The sequence below is a fragment of the Ooceraea biroi genome, chromosome 3, assembly GCF_003672135.1.
Source record: "Ooceraea biroi isolate clonal line C1 chromosome 3, Obir_v5.4, whole genome shotgun sequence".
Taxonomy (NCBI): domain Eukaryota; kingdom Metazoa; phylum Arthropoda; class Insecta; order Hymenoptera; family Formicidae; genus Ooceraea; species Ooceraea biroi.
The window spans coordinates 858,128-881,524 of NC_039508.1; the positions used below are offsets into that span (position 1 = coordinate 858,128).

Consider the following 23,397-nt stretch of genomic DNA (forward strand, 5'->3'; position numbering starts at 1 on the left):
AAGATCATATGTTCGATGTATGTCAAAAAATATTCTGCTTCTCTGAAATTCAGTGCGCAGCAATTATCTCGTCTGTTATACATTTTCTCTTAATTATTCTGCCTTGTTTTCTTTTCCATAAATCCTATGTGGCTGGTCGTACCATAATGTAACTATCGTTACAAATCATCTGCTCAATTCTACGATATCGATCAGGCAGCCATAAAGGGCTCATGTTGAATGAGAAGAAGCTTCAGAAACGGATATATGTGCGGAAAATGATGCGCCGGGTATAGCCGAGTTGAGCGCTTTATGCATAGGCCAAAAAAGCGATGAAAGTTCATTCGAGGGTTTACTGGACGTAATATTCGTCCATGTAAAGGGCCAAAAGAAAATGCCTCGGCGCTGCAAATGAGCATGGCAATACGAAACGGGAATAATATCTCGTCGTGAGAATTCGATGCCAGCGGCAGCGCCGCATTCGGTGCTCTCAATTCTACAGATTCTGTGCGCTGGCGGTTGCGCGAGCCGAAAAATGTAAAATACCGGAACGCGAGCGAGCGCTTGCGGATAAACGAGAAAGGAAGAAGCCACAAGACTCGGCAGGAACAATAAGAATACACCAAAGTAGTTATAATTCAGGTGCGAGTGAAACTGTATGCGAATAATGGAGCGCTTTTACGAAAATATAAAAACCTTAAAGATTAAGTAAGTGGTATAAAATTTAGAGGATACGAGGAGCTACACAAATTAAGTAATAATAACAAGAATACGTTGCAAAGGATAATTGTATTAACACAAAAGTTTTTAATATTACATATATAATTTAATTTAATATGTTAATATATTCAAAATTTAATGCAACATCGATGGAATTCTACTTGTATTGTACATACCGTACCGTATATATCTACCGTATCGTGTATGTGAGTTGATAATGTCAGATATTCTCTCTGTCACTTTTTGTTCATTCCAGGTATTCTTTGTATCATTTTAAATTTATAAATAATTTCTTGTGTGTGTGCTTATCTATCTTTTCGCGATCAAATGCTGTGAACTTTTCGTACGTACTTGGATCGTCCCTGAAGAAAGGAGCGAGGAAAAATTCAACTCGTGCGAGCGTCCACGTTTAACTGCAGCCCTCTACCTCCTGACACACATCTCTCTGTGCGACCCGCAGTTTTCCTTCCATCTTTGCCTTTATCTCCGGACCATTCCGCCGGTCCTATTTTATCTAGAGATATCAAATGACCCCCCAGACACCTTTGTTCTCTCTTACTCATCTCCAGGCACATTTGTATCTGTCTCGCGTTCCGGCTGCTACGGACCGTCCGTATAGCACGTGCTAAAATCTGCGCTCGCGTTTGCCCGCTCGCGTACCAACGTTACATTTATTAACGGCACGATCCAGTTACCAGTGTCGGGATCAGAGACGACGCAACGCTGATTAGAAATTCAAAATCTCGTAAAAAAAGACATCGCAGTTCGCCGTTTGCTTCAGCCTCGATGTTTTCGAATCGATTTTTCACATTAACTTTAGCGATAAAGCGAATTCTCGTGAATTACACTTCGAGATGATAAGATATAAACGTGAATCCGCTGGACGCTCGAGCAGAGTAAATTATTGTTCTCGTTACTCGCAACGTAAAGAACGTGTTAACACGTTTTTTCGACGACTTAACAATGATCCGACGTCATCGGAATTTTGCAGGGAATTTTATGCGAAACAACCATCACCGTAACTAATGCTGTTACACGCGTTTACGACTTTGCCAAGCTGGCCTCTGCGCTCGCAAACTGCGCGCTGCTATTCGTCGTTTAGCGCTTCGCAGCTGCATGCTCGCGCTGCTACTCGACTTCGTACATCGAGATAGCGAGCAGAGCGACTTCTTGCCTGTGACGTGGAATGCAAGCATTAAGACTACATCTTGGTTACGATGGAAGATCTACACGCGGCCGTATCTCGTTCGAACGAGATCGAGGCGACCCTAAAGAAGGATATACGAATGCATCTACCTACGCGATAGCGGGAGGCAGTCATTCGCGTGCGTTGTTACCGCTTAACAACGAGCGAGCGACTCATTTCGAGCGGCGAACATTGAGAATTGCGCGAGCAAGTACGACGACAGATATAAAGAATACGTTATACGGGAGTCAACGTTTACGAGTGCACCCGTTATCGTTCCCCGCCGCTAACTTCCTGCGCCACGTAAACCTCAGTCGGAAAAAAAAGGGTAAAGAGACCTCGACGTGTCCGCCACCACGTCCTCGTTCCTGTCCAACCGCGTCCTACTTCGAGAGCAGGAATTTTCTATTTCCTTGGGTATCGCAAGATCAACGTGAATTCCTGGAATTGATGCCGGGGGAAGTGTGCTTCGAACTTTTAAATTGTCTTTATCAATCTTTCAGTAGGTGAGGCGCGTGTGAGAAATTGACGTCGAAATAACGATCGACGGCGATGCACCGAAAGAGCGGGCGTGCGTCGAATTTATGCGCCGAAGCGCGCAGAATCATTCGCATTTTCGAGCGTCAAGTTTTTGCTCGTACACTACCGGCGGCAATTAGGTGCTTACGGTACAAGTGCTTCCTTGAACTAATGGCGGATTAAGTACTCGAGCAAAACAGAAGAGAGACTTTCTCTCGGGTAATGAATCGTACGTAAATATCCCGAAGGCAACTTGTGAACTTCGTTTTTTCCCCGGTTAAACGATCTGTCAAGTGCTTTAAATATTTATAGGAAACTGGCTTGCTGCACTCTTGTTATAACCGATACTTCTGTTAAGGATCTCGATGTGAGTGCATTAAAAAATGTATGCAATTGCGATTACACAGAGAAAATCGTATTTTCCGAAGCTGTAAGAACTCCGTTGCAGAAAATAAAACGCTAAAAGTCTATATAATTTTACGAATTTACGGCGTTGTGTACGCAAGACCATTGTAACTTCATACGGTAACCTCATCCGTTCGCAAAGAGAAAAAATTTAGCAATCCGTGCAAACAACATTTTTGGGAAAACATACGGCTGCAACGTATCTGCATAGTCAAATTTCAACGCCGCACATACATGCAGTGGTAAAAATAGTTTCCACAATAATCAAGCTTAGCGAAGATGCAAAATAACTGGAACAGATGTGTATAAAAATATGATACGTGTTTTCAAGTTACAACAAAATCTAGAAAAATGGAATAAATAGAAAAGGACATCAATTCTCAATGTGTTGTGTGATGAGTTGCTTTGTAGCTGTTTAATGCATCAGGATTTACCGAGTATCTCGAATTTAAGGAGTCGCTTTCAAAAAATGGGTGGATTAAATCTCCACGATTCTGCGGTATTCCCAAGAAAAGAAACGCAAGATGGCCCATGGTCGATGGGAAAAGGAACGAGCACATAAAATCGGCGACGAAGAAGGCGACGGCGGACTCCACGTGTCCCCGGCGCGCTCAGGGTGTCTCTTCGAATGCTCTTTCCTGCGTCTCTCGTTTCCCTCCCATTTCAGTCACTCTCTCTTTTTCGCTCCTCTCGCAAGAAGAGACATTTGATGCAGACCATTACCCCAGTCCCGGGTGCCATCGGCCATCAGCAGCGCGTTAAAGCCGCTGCAATTACAAACTCCGACAGTCTCATCCCCTTTATTCCGTCCCGTGCTCCTTCGTCCTCCCTCACACTGCTCGTCGCCACATCTCGTCTCTACGTTCCTTCCACTCTTTCTCTCATTTCCCCTTTTCGGTCCTATCCTCGTTCATCCGCTCGCTCGCTCGCTCCGCGTTACGTCGCCGCTCACCAGCCCCATTTACATTTGCCCACTACTCTCGTAAAAGTAACTTTGTAACCCGTGCGGGCAGTAGTACCCGAGCCAGGATTCCGTCCTCTATTCCGGCGAAATTACATGTCGGTCGGCACCGCAGGCTCGAAAGAAGATTTCCCTTATCAAGCGCGGCTTCCTTCTACCGTCCACCACGTACTGGATGTCCACTTACATTCAGCAATCAACCCCTACGTATTACAATAACATGCGACACAAGGAAAACGAGAAACTCCGGATCCGATTTTGGGGACGGATTGTTAATTCCGCGTCTCTCCGTGTAACCAGCGGCCTTTATGAACAACGAAAGTGTTGGGGATAAAAGTAAAAAATGCATGTGGTTGACGCGGAGAATTCGAACAAATCCGCAGTATGGAAAAACTATACGTTTCTGCATTACTTCGCTAATACTAGAATATTTTTTTTCTCTCAATGTGTCTCGCATTTTTATTTTCATTAAAATATTATATAAGGAGAATATTATGCAATTAAATGCTTTCTTGTAATAAAGTTATATTAAATAACATTATAATCTCTCACAACGAGATAATTATTAAATTATGCAATATTCTACAACGTGTAACCATTATTTCAATTCTCGTATGAAATCTTTAAGTAGGACACACTCACATCGATTTCCGATACGCTTGAAACTTTGCGCATTGACAGTTTTAAAATATCGGGGAGTTGCAAAAAAAATTGCAGAAATACGATAATACTTAAATGAGCGCAGCACATCAGGCAGAGTGCCTCGTGAAATCGTTCAAAAAATATTGGAACGATCACATGATCACAATGTTTATTCGTAGCTCTCGAACGCGATGTACAACCACTCTGGAAAGTCGGAAATTTCTAGTATTTGGTGAAATTGTCGCATCGCAAATGTCGACCCATCGATATATACCACAGCCGCTTAGAGCGATTAAATCATTGCGTGCAACTGCCGGTACCGAAGTGACGTGGATTTTTCAGGACAATTTACAGAGCTTAATTGGGAATGAATATGTGAAGAGTCAATGTTGACACATGTAATGAATCATTTACACCGTACGAAACAATGCGTTTCTAGATAACTTTCAACTTCTTTATTAAACAATTTTTATTCGAGAATTGTTTGAAATAAGGAATGTGGGGACATTTATCATTTACTTTTGCACGAGCTTTTACACTGCAGTGGTATTTATTGCGCATTGACACGAACGGTTATTAATACCGCAGGTATTAATAATTATTTCAACAAGATGTTATTCACACCTTTCTATGTACGCGACACTTTTATCGTTTTAGTTAGAATTAACAGCATCTGTCCATCGCGCTTCTTTCCATGGTTAACCACATTTCAGTCCCACAGAGTACAGTATTTATATCTTTGACACAAAATGCCACGTACTGAAATAGGTGTTCTATCTTGGCACGCTGGACACGTTCATTCTAAATCCATCCATAAAACGCAACTCGATATATTTCCAAGGACAGGTGACGATTGTTATTCCGGCCCGAAAGATTTGCTTTAATCGATGATTTATCTGCGGTTTCTCGCGAGGTCAAGCAGATAAAACGTTTTAGCTTTTGTGCTTCTTTCGCACCGATATCCGCGCACCGATAACCGTGGCTGGCCGTTCCATCGTGGCATCGTGGAAATCTCTCTTTAAGTCCGATGGCTCAAGCATTTAACCCCGCGGTAATGGTAACAGTGTCAGTGATCGGCGATTCGATATAGTATATCGGAAACGCCGCCAGGGCTATACCGAGATCATTGCTCGGCTCGATTGCTCGGCCAGGTCCAGGCAAGTAATACGGTGGTGCCGCAGGGATTACAGACCGAGTGCTACGAATTTATGGAAGCCAAAAACATTCGTGTTCAACGGCGATGGTATAAACGCTAAATACGTATATGCACAACACACGCATATTTGCACACATTTACCGAATGTATGTATAAATGCAGACTGTGCGGTTCCGTTACAAGAGATCTCGGATATAACCGGGCCATTCTGGAGACGTAAGTTCCCGAAGAAAATGCCGGAAATGGAATATTCGCGAAAAATGTGCTGATATTAAAGTAGGTCTTGTCCGCAAAAGAAAAAGAGGAAGCGCGTTACAACCGTGTTACGTGCATTATGATGAAACGACAGTGATGCATTCTGTAACGACGGAACGCCAGAAAAAGCTCGGTTTATTATTACTTTATTTATATTACTCGTTAAAATATCGACGATAACAGACGTGAACTCGAGTGAAAAAAAAAACGATAAATGTATTGTACGCTGCAATAATAACACAACGTTTGCACACGTGTACGTGGGAGTGTACGTGCGGCAAGATATTGTCTGACCTTTCACCTTATTCCGTGAGAAGTGCATCTTTGCACCCCCGTAACCTCGGCACGCGAATCGAATCTAAGAAAGCCCACTAGTGGCTGGAACTCATGAAACTGCCGGCGAAGTTTTAGTTGGATTAGTAAGTTAGTGCGTGCTTATTGTCTTAACGAGTATCTATAATATTTCCGGGAACGTGATCTCTCTCTCTGCGATCCAAGCAGGAGGATAACCCACGTGTGCCGACCATTTGGATAATCAAGTTGCGTTAAATGTCCAAGCGAGCAGACCGACACCGCACATTCCAATTAAAAAATTCATTATATTTTCTTTATTTTTCATTAATATTCTAATATGATATTATACCTGGGTAATAACGAAACTAATTACAGGGAGAATATTTCATTATTCGTATAGAAACATAAAGGAATACAATTGGAGAGAAACATTTGCGTATCCTCGATTTTACTGAAAACATTAAAAGCGATATTGGAGTTACCACTTTATTTTGAAAAGTGATAATGAATGAAAGTAGAGTCCTAACCGAACGGAGCAGGGGATTTAAGGAAGACGAGAAGAGGTCCGCTAGGTAGCAGCTAGTGGGTCGGCAGCCACGGTAGAGCAAGAGTAGTTGGTGAAATCGCAGGATATCGGCTCTACGCGTCAGTACGCTGTCAGAGGACGCAAGCGCGCTCGCGCCCCTTATCGAGTTCGAGAGCAAAAGCGACGGCTGCTGGTGGTAGCGATGATAGTAGTGGTGGTGCCGTGTATCTGTACACGGACGTTATATAGGGGTGAAGATACGGTAGAAGGGTGGAATGGTTGTAGGTGGCGGCACACAGCCGAGTCGTGGGATACAGAGGGGTGAGGGGGAGCGAGGGTGAACGAGAGAGGGAGAGAAGCCAGCGCGGAAGGGCAGGAAGACGAAACGCGGGGTGGAGAAGAGAAGAGAAGAGAAGAGAAGAGAAGAGGAGAGGAGAGAAGAGAGGCGACGGAGGGTGGCGGGTGCAGCTACGAGTCGGACGCCGCAGTGTTTGTCAGTCCTTCGTATGGACATCACGTTCGGCGAGACTGATAGTACCCGCCGGTATTGGCATCCGTATATAAGCGTATAAAGCTTTTGACGGCATCCATCATCGTCGATAGCCAGCAACGTCGATCGCGCGTCAATCCCGCACCGTAGATGAACTCGCGACTGCTGTACGCGCGCTTGCGAATCGCGATATCGTCGTCGTCACTATCGTCGTCGCCGTCATTGTCGTCTCATCACCCTGTCCACAAGCGGACGAGCGGCCTCGTCGCGAGATTCCTCCGGCCGGCGGACGAGATGTGAAGACGTCGTCTTGGAAGCGATGTGGCTTCCGTTGGTGCTGCTCGCCTTGATGGCGAGCGGTTCCGCCTGTCCGGACCTCTGCGAGTGTCATCAGAGTGACATCGGGAAGGACGACGCGCCGGCTTTGTCGGACGTGACGTGTCGTGGTCGTGTACCCGGCCTATCGGAGATACCCGTGGGAGTGAGAAGTTTGTCGGTGGATGGCGCCGAGGGACCGGACGTCACTGTTCTCCTGGACGAGCTGGACGCTGCCGACTTGGTGAACGATCTCGGGATGATCAGTACTGTGGACAATTTCCAGACAAACGACACGTCGGTGACGAATGACACGTCATTGGAAGATGCAACGGAGGCACTGCCGTACTTAATCGAGTTCGCGGTGACAAATTGCTCGTTGGTGTCTTTGAACGCGTCGTGGCGTGGTCTCGAACGTTTGAGGTCGTTGAATCTGTCGTGCAACAATCTTCTGCGGATAAGGGACGTGACGGTGATACGTATGACGAATCTCAGCGATCTGACATACCTCGATCTGTCGAACAATTCGTTATCGGAGATCAGTGACGGGTCTTTCAGGACGCTCGTTGGACTCGTGAGACTAAATCTGTGCAAGAACGCGATCGGCACGGTGGATGAGAACGCGTTTCGTGGCCTGGATCGATTGGAATCTCTCGATCTGTCGGACAACAGGTTGGCGGACTTGCCGGATAGCGCGCTCACTCCGCTCTACTCTTTGCAGAAACTCGATCTCAGCGGTAACCAGCTGCAAGTCCTGGGCGCCAGGTGGTTCGAGAGCCTCGACAGATTGAGGGAACTCGATGTCTCACGAAATGGATTGGCCAGAGCAGCCTCGGGGACGTTGCAACCGTTATCAGGACTGTCTGTCCTAAGACTCGCGGAAAATCCGTTGAAGGAGCGAGACGTATCTCTGTTGTTGGGTACCGGAAGAAGATTGGAGACTGTGGACGCATCTCGTACCGGATTAGCGAGGGTTCCGGCCGCATTGACGAGATCGGTCAGGGCTCTGAGGCTCGCCGGTAACAGGTTGACCACTATCCGTAGCGGCGATCTGGACAGTTATCCCCTGCTGCGTATGTTGGATATCGCCGATAATCGTGTAATAGATATCGAGAACGATGCCTTGGGACGGCTGGAGGTTTTAGAGGAACTCGATCTGTCCGGAAACGTTCTTTCGAGGATACCGGGCAGCTTACCGAGCAGCCTGACCATGCTCAAGCTTCAGCGAAACGCAATAACCGCGCTAAAGCTCGACGATCTCAATGGCCTTTATAATCTGCGATCGTTAATGTTGAACGATAATGACATCAATGAGATCGAAGTGGGCGCGCTCGGTCAACTACCCCTGCTCGCCGAGCTGGATCTATCCGATAATCCTATCAAAGCGTTATCAACTAATACCCTAAGCGGACCGAGTAATCTCGCCAAACTCCGGATGTCGGGTCTAACGTCGCTTCAACGACATCAGGAAGAACAGAGCGATATGGCGTTCCCGGTACCGACCCCGGAGAGGCTAATGACGTTAGACGTGTCGCGCAGCCCGGTTCTCGCGGGACAACTACTGGCAGACGATGCCGCGCTGTCCGCCTGTAAAAGCCTGACGGAGCTGAACCTCGTGGCAACCAACATCAGCACCGTCAGATCCGACCTTGCGTACATGCTGCCACAGCTGCGCGTACTCCGACTCGCCGGGAACAATTGGAACTGCACGGAAGATCTCTACTGGCTGGGCGAGTGGATCAGACAGCATCGTGAATCGAACCAGCATCAACCGGCTCGGTGTTCCAGTCCACCGAAACTGACGGGATTAGTTTTGCACGATCTACCGACACTGCCGAATTCCATCAGCGCGATCGCGAGCGTAACTGTCATCACGATGACGGCCACCTCGCTTACCGCATCTGTCGTCTTGATGCACGAGCATACATCGCATACTGATCAGCCAAACGTCACGGTGTCTTCCAATATCGATGATGCGAATTCCGGTCGCGACGCGGTGGATCCACCCACGCTATCTTCCGTGAACACGAAAATCGAACCGGGAATCGGGCTAGCTGCAGCTAACTCGGATGTTCCACCCACCGCGGCAATCGCCTCGGAAACGGGAGCACCGAAAAAACTGCCGCGAGTCTACGAGGCGCCGACGTCCTTCCGTAACGTAACGTCGTCAATCACGACGCGGGCGAGCGGGGAACCCGGCCGAAAGAGCGATAAAACAAATCGTATCTCGATGGATCAGAATTTAATCAAGCACACCGTCATCCCGACCTTACGAGCACCCAGCGACCCCAAGCTATCCATTATGGGAATGAGAGACGCGGAGTCGCGTTCGCAAACTTTCGATAACCGGGCGAACGGTAGGGCGCGGAAAAATGACAGGGCGAAAAATGACAAACTTGCCGCGTCGAGCATCGGCACGATCCATTCATCGGGATTTTCGAGCAAGGGTGAGAGGAAAACGATCGACAAATATCCACGGATGATGAACAACACGGCGAAGGAGAACGCGGCGTTGGACGATCGCAGTTCGAAGACGATAGCACAGGAGTTGAATAGTCGAGCGATCGATTCCGGCGCTCGAGTGTCCGAGTCTCTCTCCACCGGTGCCCATCCTGGAATGATGGTGTTGGCTGGCGCGGTGGTAGGCGCCGTCCTGGCGCTGATCGTCATCCTCTCGCGGAGGACGACGGTGCATCGGACGGACAGGTATCACCGTCACGAGAACATCGAGGTGCACACTCTCACGCCCACCACGGAACTTTGGTGACCAGAGTCGGAGTACGACCGTCTGTTCGAAAGGGACAGGCGGCTGGACATCGAGAATCGCGACCGGGAAGCGCCGACGTTGCCTCGGCGATCGGCGAGGTCATGGCTGATCGATGCATGTTTGAGAAGAGTCCTCAAGTAACGCGCGGTACTGGCGATCGAATCGCGCGTATCCCGTTATTGTAACAAACTCTAAGTGGACCGACCGAGCACGATAGCTGGAGCGTTAACTGGAAAGTTGGAAGGATTCCCCTGACTACGGGAGACCGCGGGAAAGGTGTGAGCGACTAAACGTCGAAGTTGGGAACGAGATACTCCAGACTAATCCGTATCACTTCGGAAACCGCCAATACGCTGCGGATTACGGAGCAATCTTGTGAAAATAACGAATATATTCAAGCACGACACTTAAAACTTGTGCAATTTGTGAGTAATAAGGAGAAGGAAGAAAAACGATCGGCCGTCAAGAAGCTATCTGTACCATCGAGGATTTACAGTGCGTAATTGGAGACAGATGCTTACAAATGCAGAGACGCTGAAAAGTGTTATTTGCAAAATCACTGTCTGTAATCGCGTATTTTGGCTTGTCGATTTTCCTTGAAAATTGCGTGTTACGTGAATCCACCAAGATGTCGATATCGGTATAGAATCTATCCGATGAAAATTATCCAGCAATAACGCTGTTCAAACTCCATCCAACGGCGGAGATACAGACGTCAAGTGCTGTAACCAAGACGTTAAAAGCACGAGCGAAGGATCGCAAAGAGAGCGCTGTTTCATATAAATTCTGACGTATATAAACATGTCTGAAGCTGCAGCATGCGTCGTCCGCCGGGAAATACCGGACGCGTGTTACGAACGAAAAACTCGCGAGAAAAATTCGACACAGTTTTGACGTACGCCATGGTAGATCGATACGCTGCGCAAAGTCTTCTTCATAATAAATGTCAATCGTAGGAAAAGATGCACGCAAAGCAACTGAACGGAGATATTTGCGCGAGAACTCCAAACCCGTCAGGTTTCACGGATTGGTGCTTGATATCTTCCGATATTTCACTATCGCGTGCATATGCGCTCATCATAGACGTGTCATAATCGAGTGGCAATAATCACGAGCGGGCGGGCATACCGATTTAGGCTGATTGGCTTGAGGTCAGACCGATTAATTGGACACAGTGACAATAATAATGGTTACACGCCGCGTTCCAAGAGTCTGACTCTTCGCGGTACGCTCAATTCCTGAGGAGACTATTAATTGTGACTGAAATGAAGTGCGAGTGTAATAAAAGTAAAACGAGAGAGCATAAGAGGCTAGCGAAAGATAGAGAAACGCGAACGTGGTAGAGAAGCAGGTAGGGCGGCGCCAAAATAATGCAGAATGTAGAGAGATGAAGGAGAGGTGAAGGAAGGCCAGCGAGCTATTCGCGGTGGCAAATAATATGTTTGAATGGTAAAACCGGCCGGGAAGTGAGTGCGACTGCTAGACGGAGGAACTTTTATTGAACGTCGTGTGTGTATGTGTGTGTGTGTGTGTGTTCGAGAGATCGAAAGATTTGAATGTAAGAGAGAGAGAGAAAAAGAAAGAAAAAGGAGAGGAAAAGTGCGTGTATGTGAGTGTGTGTACATGTGCGAGGGAGAGAGTAAAAGATAGAGGAAGGACTAGAGAGAAAGAATGAAGACAAATTCGAGAGACCGTTCTTGAATGCAGCAAAACGGGATGTACAGAAACATTGCTTCCGTACTTAATTCCACTAAGCTTGGTGAGCTGTCAAAACTTTTTAACAAATAAAAGAAAAGACACGATAGAGAGAAAGGGAATGCATGCGGGAGAGAGGAGAGGGAGAGTGAGAGTGAGAGAGAGGGAGAGGGAGAGAGAGCGAGAGAGAAAGAGAAAGAAAGAAAATGAGGGAGTGAAAGAGCAGATAGATAAATAGCGAAGAGGCTAAATATTATCTTTCTTAAAAAATAACCAGTGTCAAAGTAACGCTATAATAATAAACTGATGTACAAAGATGCACGTTCGTCGATCTTTTTCCTCTTTGCCTTCGTCAAACTTCTGTTTCCTGTATTTTCATAAGAAAAATAAATCGTACACAATATCTTAGTAAAAAATAAATAGTTTTACTTTAAGAGACCGAGAATACATGTATACTATAAAAACATTGTTTTTTTAATTTTCTTAATAACATAAATATTAAACATAATCTCAAAAATAATTTAAATCACTTTAATACACGGTAAATTTAAACTTGTGATTTTATGTTATTTCGAATATCAGCCAAGTGATGTATTAATTTATATAATTTTGTCATTCATCATCAATAGTGAAAAGCGGAAGAATTGCGTACTATCTATTTTGGACAGGTAAGTACATAAATTATGTTTCGTTAATTCTACATACATATAATTATTTACCAGATATCTTTTCTTTATTACTAGAGAAAGATCATTAAAATTATTTCCTTGAATTTCGATGTCAGAAATATTATTATTGTGCCTGACATAAAACTATTAAATTAAAATAAACACTTGTTGATAATAACATTATTTAAAGAGTATTTATTTAGTAATAATTTTTACATTAATATTTTACATTAATATTTTACATTAAAGACTATTTTTACTATTAAAAAATTGTGAGAATTAAATTTCTATCCCATTATTCTACCCTAATCTTTCTCCCATTACAAACTGAATGCCATTTGTAAGTTCTCTTTTCACTTCGTTAAAAGTAACTCTTGATTATCAATTATTAAAAAATGGAGTAGCAGTTAAATTAGATTAAAAATGTTCTGACTTTTCAAAAAACTTTTTCCTCTCTGGAAAAAATAACAGACGAGCGTGCATGTAACGCGTCTTCCTCTTCATTCTTGTAAACTCTATTTTAATCAAATTCATTATGTTCGTACAATCCGTCATATACTAATTAAGGCAACATGGAGCAAGATAAATATTTATCGTATTTATTACAATCCCATTAACTCCAGCGGTAACCACAAAAATTGATCTTTCGCTAAATCCGAGTTCTCCGCAATATTATTATAATCCGCAAACGCATTGAATACATTATTAATTAATTGGGCAAATAGATTATAATAATAACAATTAATAATTTATCGTAGAACGAGCATGCGCATGAGCGACTTCGAATTTATTTAAACAGATTCAATTGCATCCAAGATGACCCGAAGAATACTTTGTGAAGTCGCACGCTCTTGAATCGAGGCACATTTAATTTCACGGACAATCCAGAGCGCTGCCGCTTCGCCTGCAGGAAAATTTCTGTATAATAATAACGAACGAGCGGCAATAAGGAAAAACGATACCTACGGAGCATATTGAATACCGCGATTCTGGAAGAGAGGGACGCAACCTTGAGCCGAAGAATTTAAATTTTCTATATAAAATAACCCATCGCATACAAACAACAGGGAAATTTAATCACCGTATACCGGCTCTCGATTCACCCCGAGTACCTACGGGAACTGGCAAATTCAGTAACATCTTGCAGAAGTTCGTTATCCCTACACTTCCCTGTGCCAGCGTTGGTTTACCCAAACGCCCGTACTATTTCGTAATATTGACTTCATCGACGAAAAACAGAATCCAGTTTGGAACCTATCTGCATACCGATCCCAGCGCAATTACTCTCTTCACGCGCGGATATTATACGGCGCACGTTATTGCATCCAGCGGTCGACCAGGAAAATCATCCAAAATATAAAACGCGACATTGACGGAAAAAAATTTTTAATATATCATGGAGAGAAGAGAGAGAGAGAGAGAGAGAGAGAGAACCAACAATATCGTGGACAATCACAGTTTCTTATTATAAGCCTCGAAAAATGTCAATGTATTGTAGAAAACGTGACAAAAAACATCAATGTAAAAAATAAGATAGGAAGTTTATAGGAAGAACTGATAACACGATTACAATGCATCCTTTTAATATACAGGATTAAATGGGGAATTGCCGGGCCAAACTGACGTCACGCCTCAATATCTCGTATCTTAAATTCGAGATTTGGTCATGGAGTTCCAATTACGTTTGCGATCCACCAACTCGTATTGACACGTGCAATAAAAAAGATATTGCAATTTCCAACTCAATTGTACATCGATCCCAACACAATTACTCGGTTCCCGACAGGGGAGGTTGCTACGTGTTATTATACGATACCGTATACAACAATCATTACGATAGTGAAACGTGTTTGAAATGACTGCTATTCATAATCCATGAGAGTAAACGTACAAATACGATACAGGTAAAATAAAACTCAAATGAAAAAATGAAAAAAAATTTTCCATCGAAATAAGATAAATTTCTTTTATTGTCCGATGTTATCAGTTCCTCGATTATGGGAAACTTTTGGAGAAAGACTGTTTAAATCGTTTAATGATTAATTGTGCTCGTACGTTATCATCAATCGAATGATACATACGTCCACACTTGCCATGTGTAAAGTAATTTTTATATGAATACAGTACAACGCATTTTACACGCAAGAGTGTTTGATTAAATATACATAGTTAGATTCGCGGTTGTAACGTAGTAGCGTGTCACGCGAACAGAAGACATTTTATTATGCAAATTGGCCTACGGATTCACTTGTAGGATTGTTTCGCAAACAACAAATTCAATCAACCTACTTACCGTCCTAACTTACGTCCTCGTCCCGATTCATTATTCATAAATTCACCAACTTCCTATAAATTCGCACTTTCTAAATTTATGCGCGCAGTGCCAGCACGCTTCCAAATATCCATAAAATTACTTCTGTGAAACAAGTAATTGTAAAGTATATCATCAATCGACATGTAACTCTAATAAATACTAACTTCTAATGAACTTTTATGCACCAATTAAATACCGCACAAAGCATAAATATAAAAACGAAAAGTAGCCATTCGTTCAAATAATGCATTTCCTTAATTATTTCAATAAAACGAATATTTGTACGTATTACATATCTTTCAATTTTGTCGATGGTCTTTGCACGAAACTTTGTACAGCTTATCTTCTTTAAGCTCTCTCGTGTCGAAGACAGTCCACATCGTAGATTGTGGTGTACTCTTTGCACGTGAATACAACAAAAAGTGCTTGTCTCGGATCAATTAACCATTATTACAGGTAGAGTTGGTTAAACTAATCCCTACGGCCGGCAGAGAAGCACGGATGTTTACTGTTTCAGCCAAATAGTAAGAGAAACGTAACTCTCGGAACACAGTAGCATTGATCGAGAGCCGCGTGCTCTATGACACTTTCTGTACAAAGGAGCGAGCACCGACGTCGCCAAAGCAAACTGGGTCTTCATGGTACGAGAAGCAGAGATCCTCTTCATCGCGTCTCCGATCGCCGCAAACCTCCACCCACCTCATTGCGCTCTTTCCGATCGCGCGCTTCTCGAGCTTTTGTGGTCTTTTTATTTGACTTCGGTCGCCTCACATTACCTATCACGGAATTCTAGCGGCGATCTAACACAGACTGGCTAACATCCACGTAATTACTATCTAATCGAAAATGCTTCTAATCACTTAACGCGAGAAGCGCAGATCTGAATATATCTCGATAGATCATGATTAGTTGATAAGCAAGTCTCTAATTATTTTAATCTATCCATCGACGAAATTGAAAGATCTGTAATACAATATTCATTTTATTGAAATTATTACTTAGAAGAAATATATGATGTGTTGTAATATATTTTTGTTGTAACATATATTCGTCTTGTTTGTTTCGTATTTTTGATATTTGTATGAATTACAGATCTTTCAATTTCGTCGATGGTTTTTGCATGAGACTTTGTACAGCTTATCTTTTTCGATCTTAACGAGTTATAACATATATTCATTATTAAAAACATGAAACAAACGAAACGAATATATGTCATAATACAATATATTTCGTAACAAAAATTAGAGAAAAGATACAAAATATACAAAAAAGATACATGTTCTTGAAGTGGATTAGAAAGAAGAAATCCTTGCAACAAACGGGGCATATTTTATACAACAACTTCCGCGAGAAACTTATAGGTACGTGTGTTTGAAATAAAGTACGAGTGAGACAATCGGAGAAGAAAAAGAGCAGCACGGATTTTTCCGCCGGCCGCGCAAGAAATTTCTGCGATACACTGGAACTTTATGTCAGTTTTACTAGTCTCGCAGACATAAAGCTTTTTTACGGCGTCGCTAGTACTTTATAAAATATTATAGAAATTTGCAAGCGTGGTCACACAAGCCGATGCTACGCTTTAGGAAAATATTGAAACAATTACCTTCTCCAGTATTTTTCAGTCAGAAAAGATATGCAATTAATTATTAGCTGCGTTAATAGTAGGTGGAAATTTGTCTATCACAGATATATAATAATGCACTTTTACCTCAATATGGAAAAGAGATCCTAAAATTAATAAATTACGATCATCGTAACGATCTATTGTGATAAAATTATCTAGCAACAACTGAAAAACTGGCTTTATGATCTGGTTATGACTTTTGCAATAAAATGCTGCAGAAAGTCCTATTAATTAAATGAATGTACGCGTAATAGTCAATAACCTTTTGTATGCATATTTTAATTGTATATGCCAAGGCTCGCATGTGACAGATAAATGTAAATTCTTCCATTCTGAATATGCAATGTTTCAAAAGCTCGCTCACGCCAACAACCGTTATTTTCTACCATACCATACTTTTTGGGAATGATTGACGAGCTTAAGCGCCGGGGCTCTGAAAAATAATTAGCTGCACTAATTGACTCCATTATTTACGTGGAAATAACCGCGTCACCCCCGACGTAAAAATTCGAATTATAATGACGGCCTGAAAACGAGAATATCACGCGTAGACACTCGCACACAGTTACACGTAGTAGTGGTTGCTAAGGTTGCTACACTGCTGGAATAATTGAAATTGATCGTTGTGGAAATGCCTCTTCTATATTCTTCCGTTTTGCCCGTTCTCCTTTTTCCGCAGCCCTTTTAACTAGCGCCGAGCGAGAACTGTATAGATATAAAAATTCGATCTTGGTAATGTTTTAAAAATTCGAGTTCTTTTAATTATGCACACCTTAATAGCGAAAATATCCGCTTATTCAGGAAATTTTTATCAATTTTCACGTTGTTCGTTATTCTAATCTTTATTTTACATTGTATCAATTAAATATTTAAATTGTAGGCATACTATATTATTATATAAAATACTGTATACGTGTATATACATATATATATATATATATATATATATAGTATAACATTTTTTGAAATATACTATTATTCATTGTCAGAACAATGTTTTAAGTTTTGCAATGTAGTAGAGTACAATTTCTTCAGCTATATTCGCAAACGACGAAATAAAACTGAGAAAAGAAACAAGAAATTCTCAAACATTCAAACATTTAGTTATAAACTCAAGTAAATGTTTGTATTTTTCCACAAGAACATTTATTACGCCTGGGCAAGTAGCACAATTTCCTGGCACTCTATTAACGGATTACCATTACTGTCGTTGTAAAAAGAGAGAGAGAACGTCGTAACAATCGTTTCAACAATTCCGCACATGCCTGTAATTCAAATGGCGACCACGTTTACAACGGTGATTCCGCTGACCACAGATTTACTGTCACGCGTACACGGTTTTACCGGATGGAATATTCGATACACTTTACGCTTTTGATCTCTGTTGCATTACATACACCTACCCAATCACAGTTTACTAACTTTTTCAGATTACAGTGTACCATCGCAGATTGCCGCTAAAGATTAGCAATGCAATGCATCAAAGAGATAGACAGAGAGAAGAAGAGAGGACATACACATATAGAGTTTAGGATCTAATTTTAGAATCTAATTTTATACTGCAAAGATAATCGAGATTCACTGATACATGAGGATCATTTCATCTTCAAGCTGATTGTGAGATTTGATTCGGCGGCTTTTTCTGCAGCGAATGCAACTGCTGCCGTCTGTTAAATTGCGGCAAGCCACGAAAAATACGCACGGTCAATCGATTTATTCCCTCATATATTTCAGGATTACGAAAGTCCGAGGTCGGAATCTCCAGGAATATTTACGACCTGACCTGCCCAACGATACATCAAGTGATAAAACCGGGTACTTCAACTTTTTTTTTAATATCGAGCGCCGAAGAGTAACGCAAATAAAGATTGCACCAAATCCCAAAATGATGCACATGACATATGTACTCGTATGCCGTTCGAGGTAAATTACTGCGATCGTACGTATAAAATAAAAACTGCATTGATTTCAATTAACTCACATCTACCGAATTTCCGCCTCAGGTTTACGATATTTGCGGAAAACTTGCGATTATGCTGCCTTAATGCCGAAATCCTCGAAATGACTATTCTCGTACGTTCGAAGTACTTTCCCAATTTAAGTGCCTAGGATTATGTGAATGGTTTTACTACGGCTATAACGCTATATCTGCAGACTCGAATGTGTATGAGGAAGAAAGAAAGCTCTAAATCGCGCGGGAGAAAATAAATCCGTTGATTTTCGCGGAGCTACTTGATTCTGACTTTTAACTCACGTAATTATGTGGCTCGTTTAACGGAATATCAAGTTAACTTTGCCGAATAGGCAAATTATGGTTTACGAGATATTTTCGGGCTCATTATCCCAATATGCACTTACACAACAATAATTTTTTATATCAGAAGACTTTCTGGTTTAGGCCTTATGACGTAAACTACTTAAAATTTCTAAAGAAGAATTCTCAATGCGTTGTGCATAATGAGAAGAGAAGAGAAAAATTTAATAAATGAAGAAACGATTCATCTTTCTTTGGCGAAAAACCCGGAACGCATTATAAAGATGAGAGAAACAAGATATTAAATCTTCTTATCTGATCATTCTTTGATGTTAAAGGATTTTCGTTTCTCAACTGAGGAAATAGGAAATGTTATTTGTTATCAGAATCTGTATTGCATGGAGGTATTATTCGCTAGCGTATCCCTTGCGACAAAAACGAGTCTGCCAGGGACGAGTATAAATTCAACGCAGACACCACGGAAACGGGGCACGAAGTAAGCAAAATATTCGTATATACGTTATAAATACAGCATCCATGGTATATTAGGTATAAGCCCAGGGAAATACAACCGTATTTCCTGCTAGGTTTAAAGCATAGTTGAAAAAAATGAGACGTGGGAGTGTCGAATGATGTGAAGTTCTCGCGCAATCCAACGCCTTTGACACGCCTACACAGGAAAACTGGAAACAGTTATAACGAAAATATCATCTGAAATGGCAAATCTACGAGGAAATGGTATTTGCAATAAATATTTCGTTTGATACTCGTAGAAACAGCGAATGTCATACATCAAACGTTATATGAAATATTAAACATTAGCATATTTAATATTTGCGTTGGATTAACGTGGAGTGAAATATTTATATTTAAGCTGGAATTTTAAAAACGCAAAATGTTATTTACCATTTAATCGGTTCATTTAGCTGAAGTGATTATTAATATCGACAGCGCGTGCAATATAAAAAAGATATCAATAATACCGTACCGTTTTATCTGAATAATAAATCAGAGGATCTGTTGTCACCATCTCTTTAGAACCCGTCATTGAAAAATACCTCGCATTTACTCCGGTGTCACAATTATCCGGATTAATCCCAGGCGCGGCCACATGCGCCATGAAAGTTTATAGTTTCTAAGCCACGAAGAATAACCGTGGCAATGAAGAAATACGAGACGGAATCTTGTCAAGAAGAATTTCCCGCAACGGCCGCTAACGGAAAGCCGCGAGTCTTCATCCGAGACTTCGTAACTCTCTCACGTTTCTGTTTTAAGCCATCTTCGTGGTGGACGGTCTTTACGATTTCCCGAACCGTGGATCAGATTAGAGTAAAGCTCTGCAACAGTTTTGCAGCTTCTCGTTCTTTCCCTACTGTCTCCCTGTCGCAGTGTATGATCCTATCCTCGGACATTTATTCGATCCGTTCGCATAAAGGATTACGTAAGTTGTTAAATTATGTCATTACCATGGTCCGATTGAATTTACTAGCGCGGATCTTCTGGCCAGCTCGCTCGAATCCTATAGCGGCGATCCAAAGTTTTTGGCATACACGAAGGATAGACGACGCGCACTCCGGTGGCTGTAAAAATTTAATTAATATTTCGCACGTGTGTTCTCACGTCCGAGAGCGACAGATTTCAATTTGAAAGCGGCTCTTTTGATTCTGCATTCGATTACGGAAGACCTTTGGAGAACGAAGCCGGTTTAAGCGGACTGTGCAAACAGCTATTGAAGAAAATAGTGGATGAATGGCATATACTCGCAGAATTTCCAGAAAGATCCTTTGTCAAGGAGAGCCCGTCGCTGTTTGGCGCAAACATTCGCGAAAGGTGGGCGACATCAAAGGCAACACAGATAATTGGTTCGAGCTGTGCCAAAGCGGCATGGTGCGACAGGTGAAGATTGCGGGATTACGTAGGTGCAGCCCACAAACGCAATCACGAAGGAGAAATTTCGCCCTGGAAACTGCCGGTGTGTGTGCTTATTTATAGGATGTTGCCCTTAACCGACGCCGCGGGTATCTGATCCAGCCGGATTTCAGATAGATGCGGAGTAGTTATAAAGGACAGATGACACCACTGGGGAAAAATCAATTTCTTCTCGGGCATTACCATATTAATTAGTGCGTCTGTTGAGCGGATAAATCAGAAAGTCGATAGCGGAGCTTTTCTGGGTAAGTTTTTTCGAAGTCACGTCACCAATTAAACTTTTTGAGCTTAGCTCTTGGAGCTCGAAGTCCACTTCAACTACGAGCACTCAACAGATAATTTAATGATCCCTTTGAAATCCATCTAACCCGTAATTCGCACGATCTTCTAATATAGAACCATTATCTAAGATAACAAGTTTAATGCTTTATGTAATACAAATAAGAAATTTTACTGATGCGATCAAGCAAGTTCGTCTAAGAGCAATTACAAGTGTAAAATTATTATTCATCGCATCTCGTCGTATTTCCTACGAGGAAAGCGAGCCTCTCCTGTGAAAGGGGAAGGATTATCTAACCAAATCTAGACGAAACGAGTTTCCTTTTCTCCTTCCCCTCTCGTCACGTCTTCTGCATTGCCATTCCGCCAGCCTTGACTTCTAACAGAACTCCCTAAGTCGCTCGTTCAATCTTGAAACCCCGGCGCCAATCCGGCCCGCCTGTCTCCCAAAAACCGCAATAACATTTTTTACATCCTCCTTCGTCTCTCCCTTTTCCTTTTAATTTACATACAATTTCGCAGTGGACTTGCCGTTCTTTGAGCGACTTCTTTTCAGACCCCGGACGTAATCAAGAATCCTGATAAGTAACGTCGAAAGGAATGTTTGGCTTTAACATCCGCCGAGGATGGTTCTTCCATGAAAGCGAAAAAGAGAAAAAAATTATAATGAGAAAGTTACGACATGTTTCCCGACCGCGTTTGATATTTCCTCACGTTCGTTGTCTTTCCTTCTTCGCTTGAATAAATAAACCGTCAAATTGTCGTAAGAAATATTGCCTCAGCTGCGAAAGGATTTATCTACATATGTGTGTGTATGCGCGCGTGCTATGTACAAGAAATATCAGCATTTAACAGCTTGTCAGATGCAGGACGATCGAAATACTGTCTCAGTAACGTGAAAAGTTTCAAATATTTATAAGCCACAAATATTTAATGGAAAAAAGATATATTTATCTTAGGAATTTTAGATATGAACGGAATTTGTGAAAAAAGCTTTCAGATGCTACGTCGATACGCTTACTATGCAAATAATAATATTTTCGATGCACCAAACGCAATATCAGATACTCCACGATTCCATCGCAAACGGAGCGCAGGATGAAATTTTAGAAGAGACAACCGTGCGACTGTGCCAGATTTTATCACAGATTCTCTCTTTCTCTCTATATTCTACAAAAAGGGAGCCGCGCTTTATTCGACCCGTCGCACGAAGATTATGGGGATGGGAGCGGAAAGCAGACGTCTGCTTATTGACAGGTCGTCATTGATTTTCTGCCAAATCGGACGAATCACCGTTCGTCGGCTTAACGAGCTGCCCTGGTGACTTTCGCTGACATCTCTTCATGGTTCACGAAAGCGTCATTTTCTTTTCCTTAAAGTTTGCGAAGATCACCATCATTTTGATTATTTACAAGGCAGAACATCACCCAAAGAGAAACAGTTCAAGAAACATAATTGATGCGAGATTATGTTACACTGGAAAAATGTAAAAATCTTCTCAAAAGGCTCAAGTTTTACGCTTCTTAAAGTCGCATTCTAAATGCAAGTTTTTTACATTTTGTTATAACATTTTATGTTATATTAGTCATTATAAAAAATATATTCATTACGAGGGGTTGGTCACTGAGGTAATCTTTGTACAAGGGCTAGGTAATTCTTAGGGTAGTCTCAGATAATCTGAGGTAATCTAAGGTAATCGTGATACCATGCGCGATATATATTCAGTATATCTAACCGCCGAGAGACAACCAAACATCGGAAACGCAACCTTTCATATGTTTTCGGGTCTATATGTCCGCCGAACTGCCTGCTCTGTGCTTGATTCTTTTGCTCTGTGCTAGTTTATTATTTTTTTTCTGGTTTTATTATCGAAATTGATCAAAATGGAAAATTCTGAACAATCATCGAGGGAACTACCGGCTGAAATCAATACGGAAAATACGGTATTGATGAATTTTGACAGTAAATTAAAACTTTTGCCAAGTTATGTGATCGAACTGTTGTAGTATTAGGTAATCTTAAGGAATCTGAGGTAATTTAAAGGTAATCCGCATCAAGGGTAATTTTTGTACACTATAACCGCTAGTGACCAACCCCTCGATTCATTATTATTACTGATTATATATAAATCGTATAAAATTTTAAATACTACTGCTCGCAAATACGAATAAGTCACGCAAGCGTATCGACTCAACTGAACTTTTCCGTATAATTAAATTATTTCCGTGAGAAATAAGGTATAAAGAGGAACACGTAAAGAAAGTGAAATTACTGTGCCAGAGAGATGCGCCTATCGGAGATTTCTTACTTTATGGATCAGGTCGCGTACTTCCCGGAAATTTATTCCACGCAGTAAAACCACCCCCGCTAAAATCCCGATGGCAACGATGGCACGATGGCAAGTATCCAAGATCAGAAA

General features: G+C 42.1%; 2 protein-coding genes across 5 annotated transcripts in view; one reads left to right on the top strand and one right to left on the bottom strand.

Annotated features, from left to right (window-relative positions):
• Nucleotides 1–23,397, bottom strand: part of LOC105277421 (protein timeless homolog) — a 95,855-nt gene that overhangs the window by 50,445 nt on the left and 22,013 nt on the right. The window lies entirely within an intron of this gene.
• Nucleotides 7,110–12,231, top strand: LOC105277420 (insulin-like growth factor-binding protein complex acid labile subunit). Its single transcript, XM_011335771.3, has one exon. The coding sequence runs from the start codon at nucleotides 7,453–7,455 to the stop codon at nucleotides 10,213–10,215; it is 2,763 nt and encodes a 920-aa protein (XP_011334073.2). The 5' UTR covers nucleotides 7,110–7,452; the 3' UTR covers nucleotides 10,216–12,231.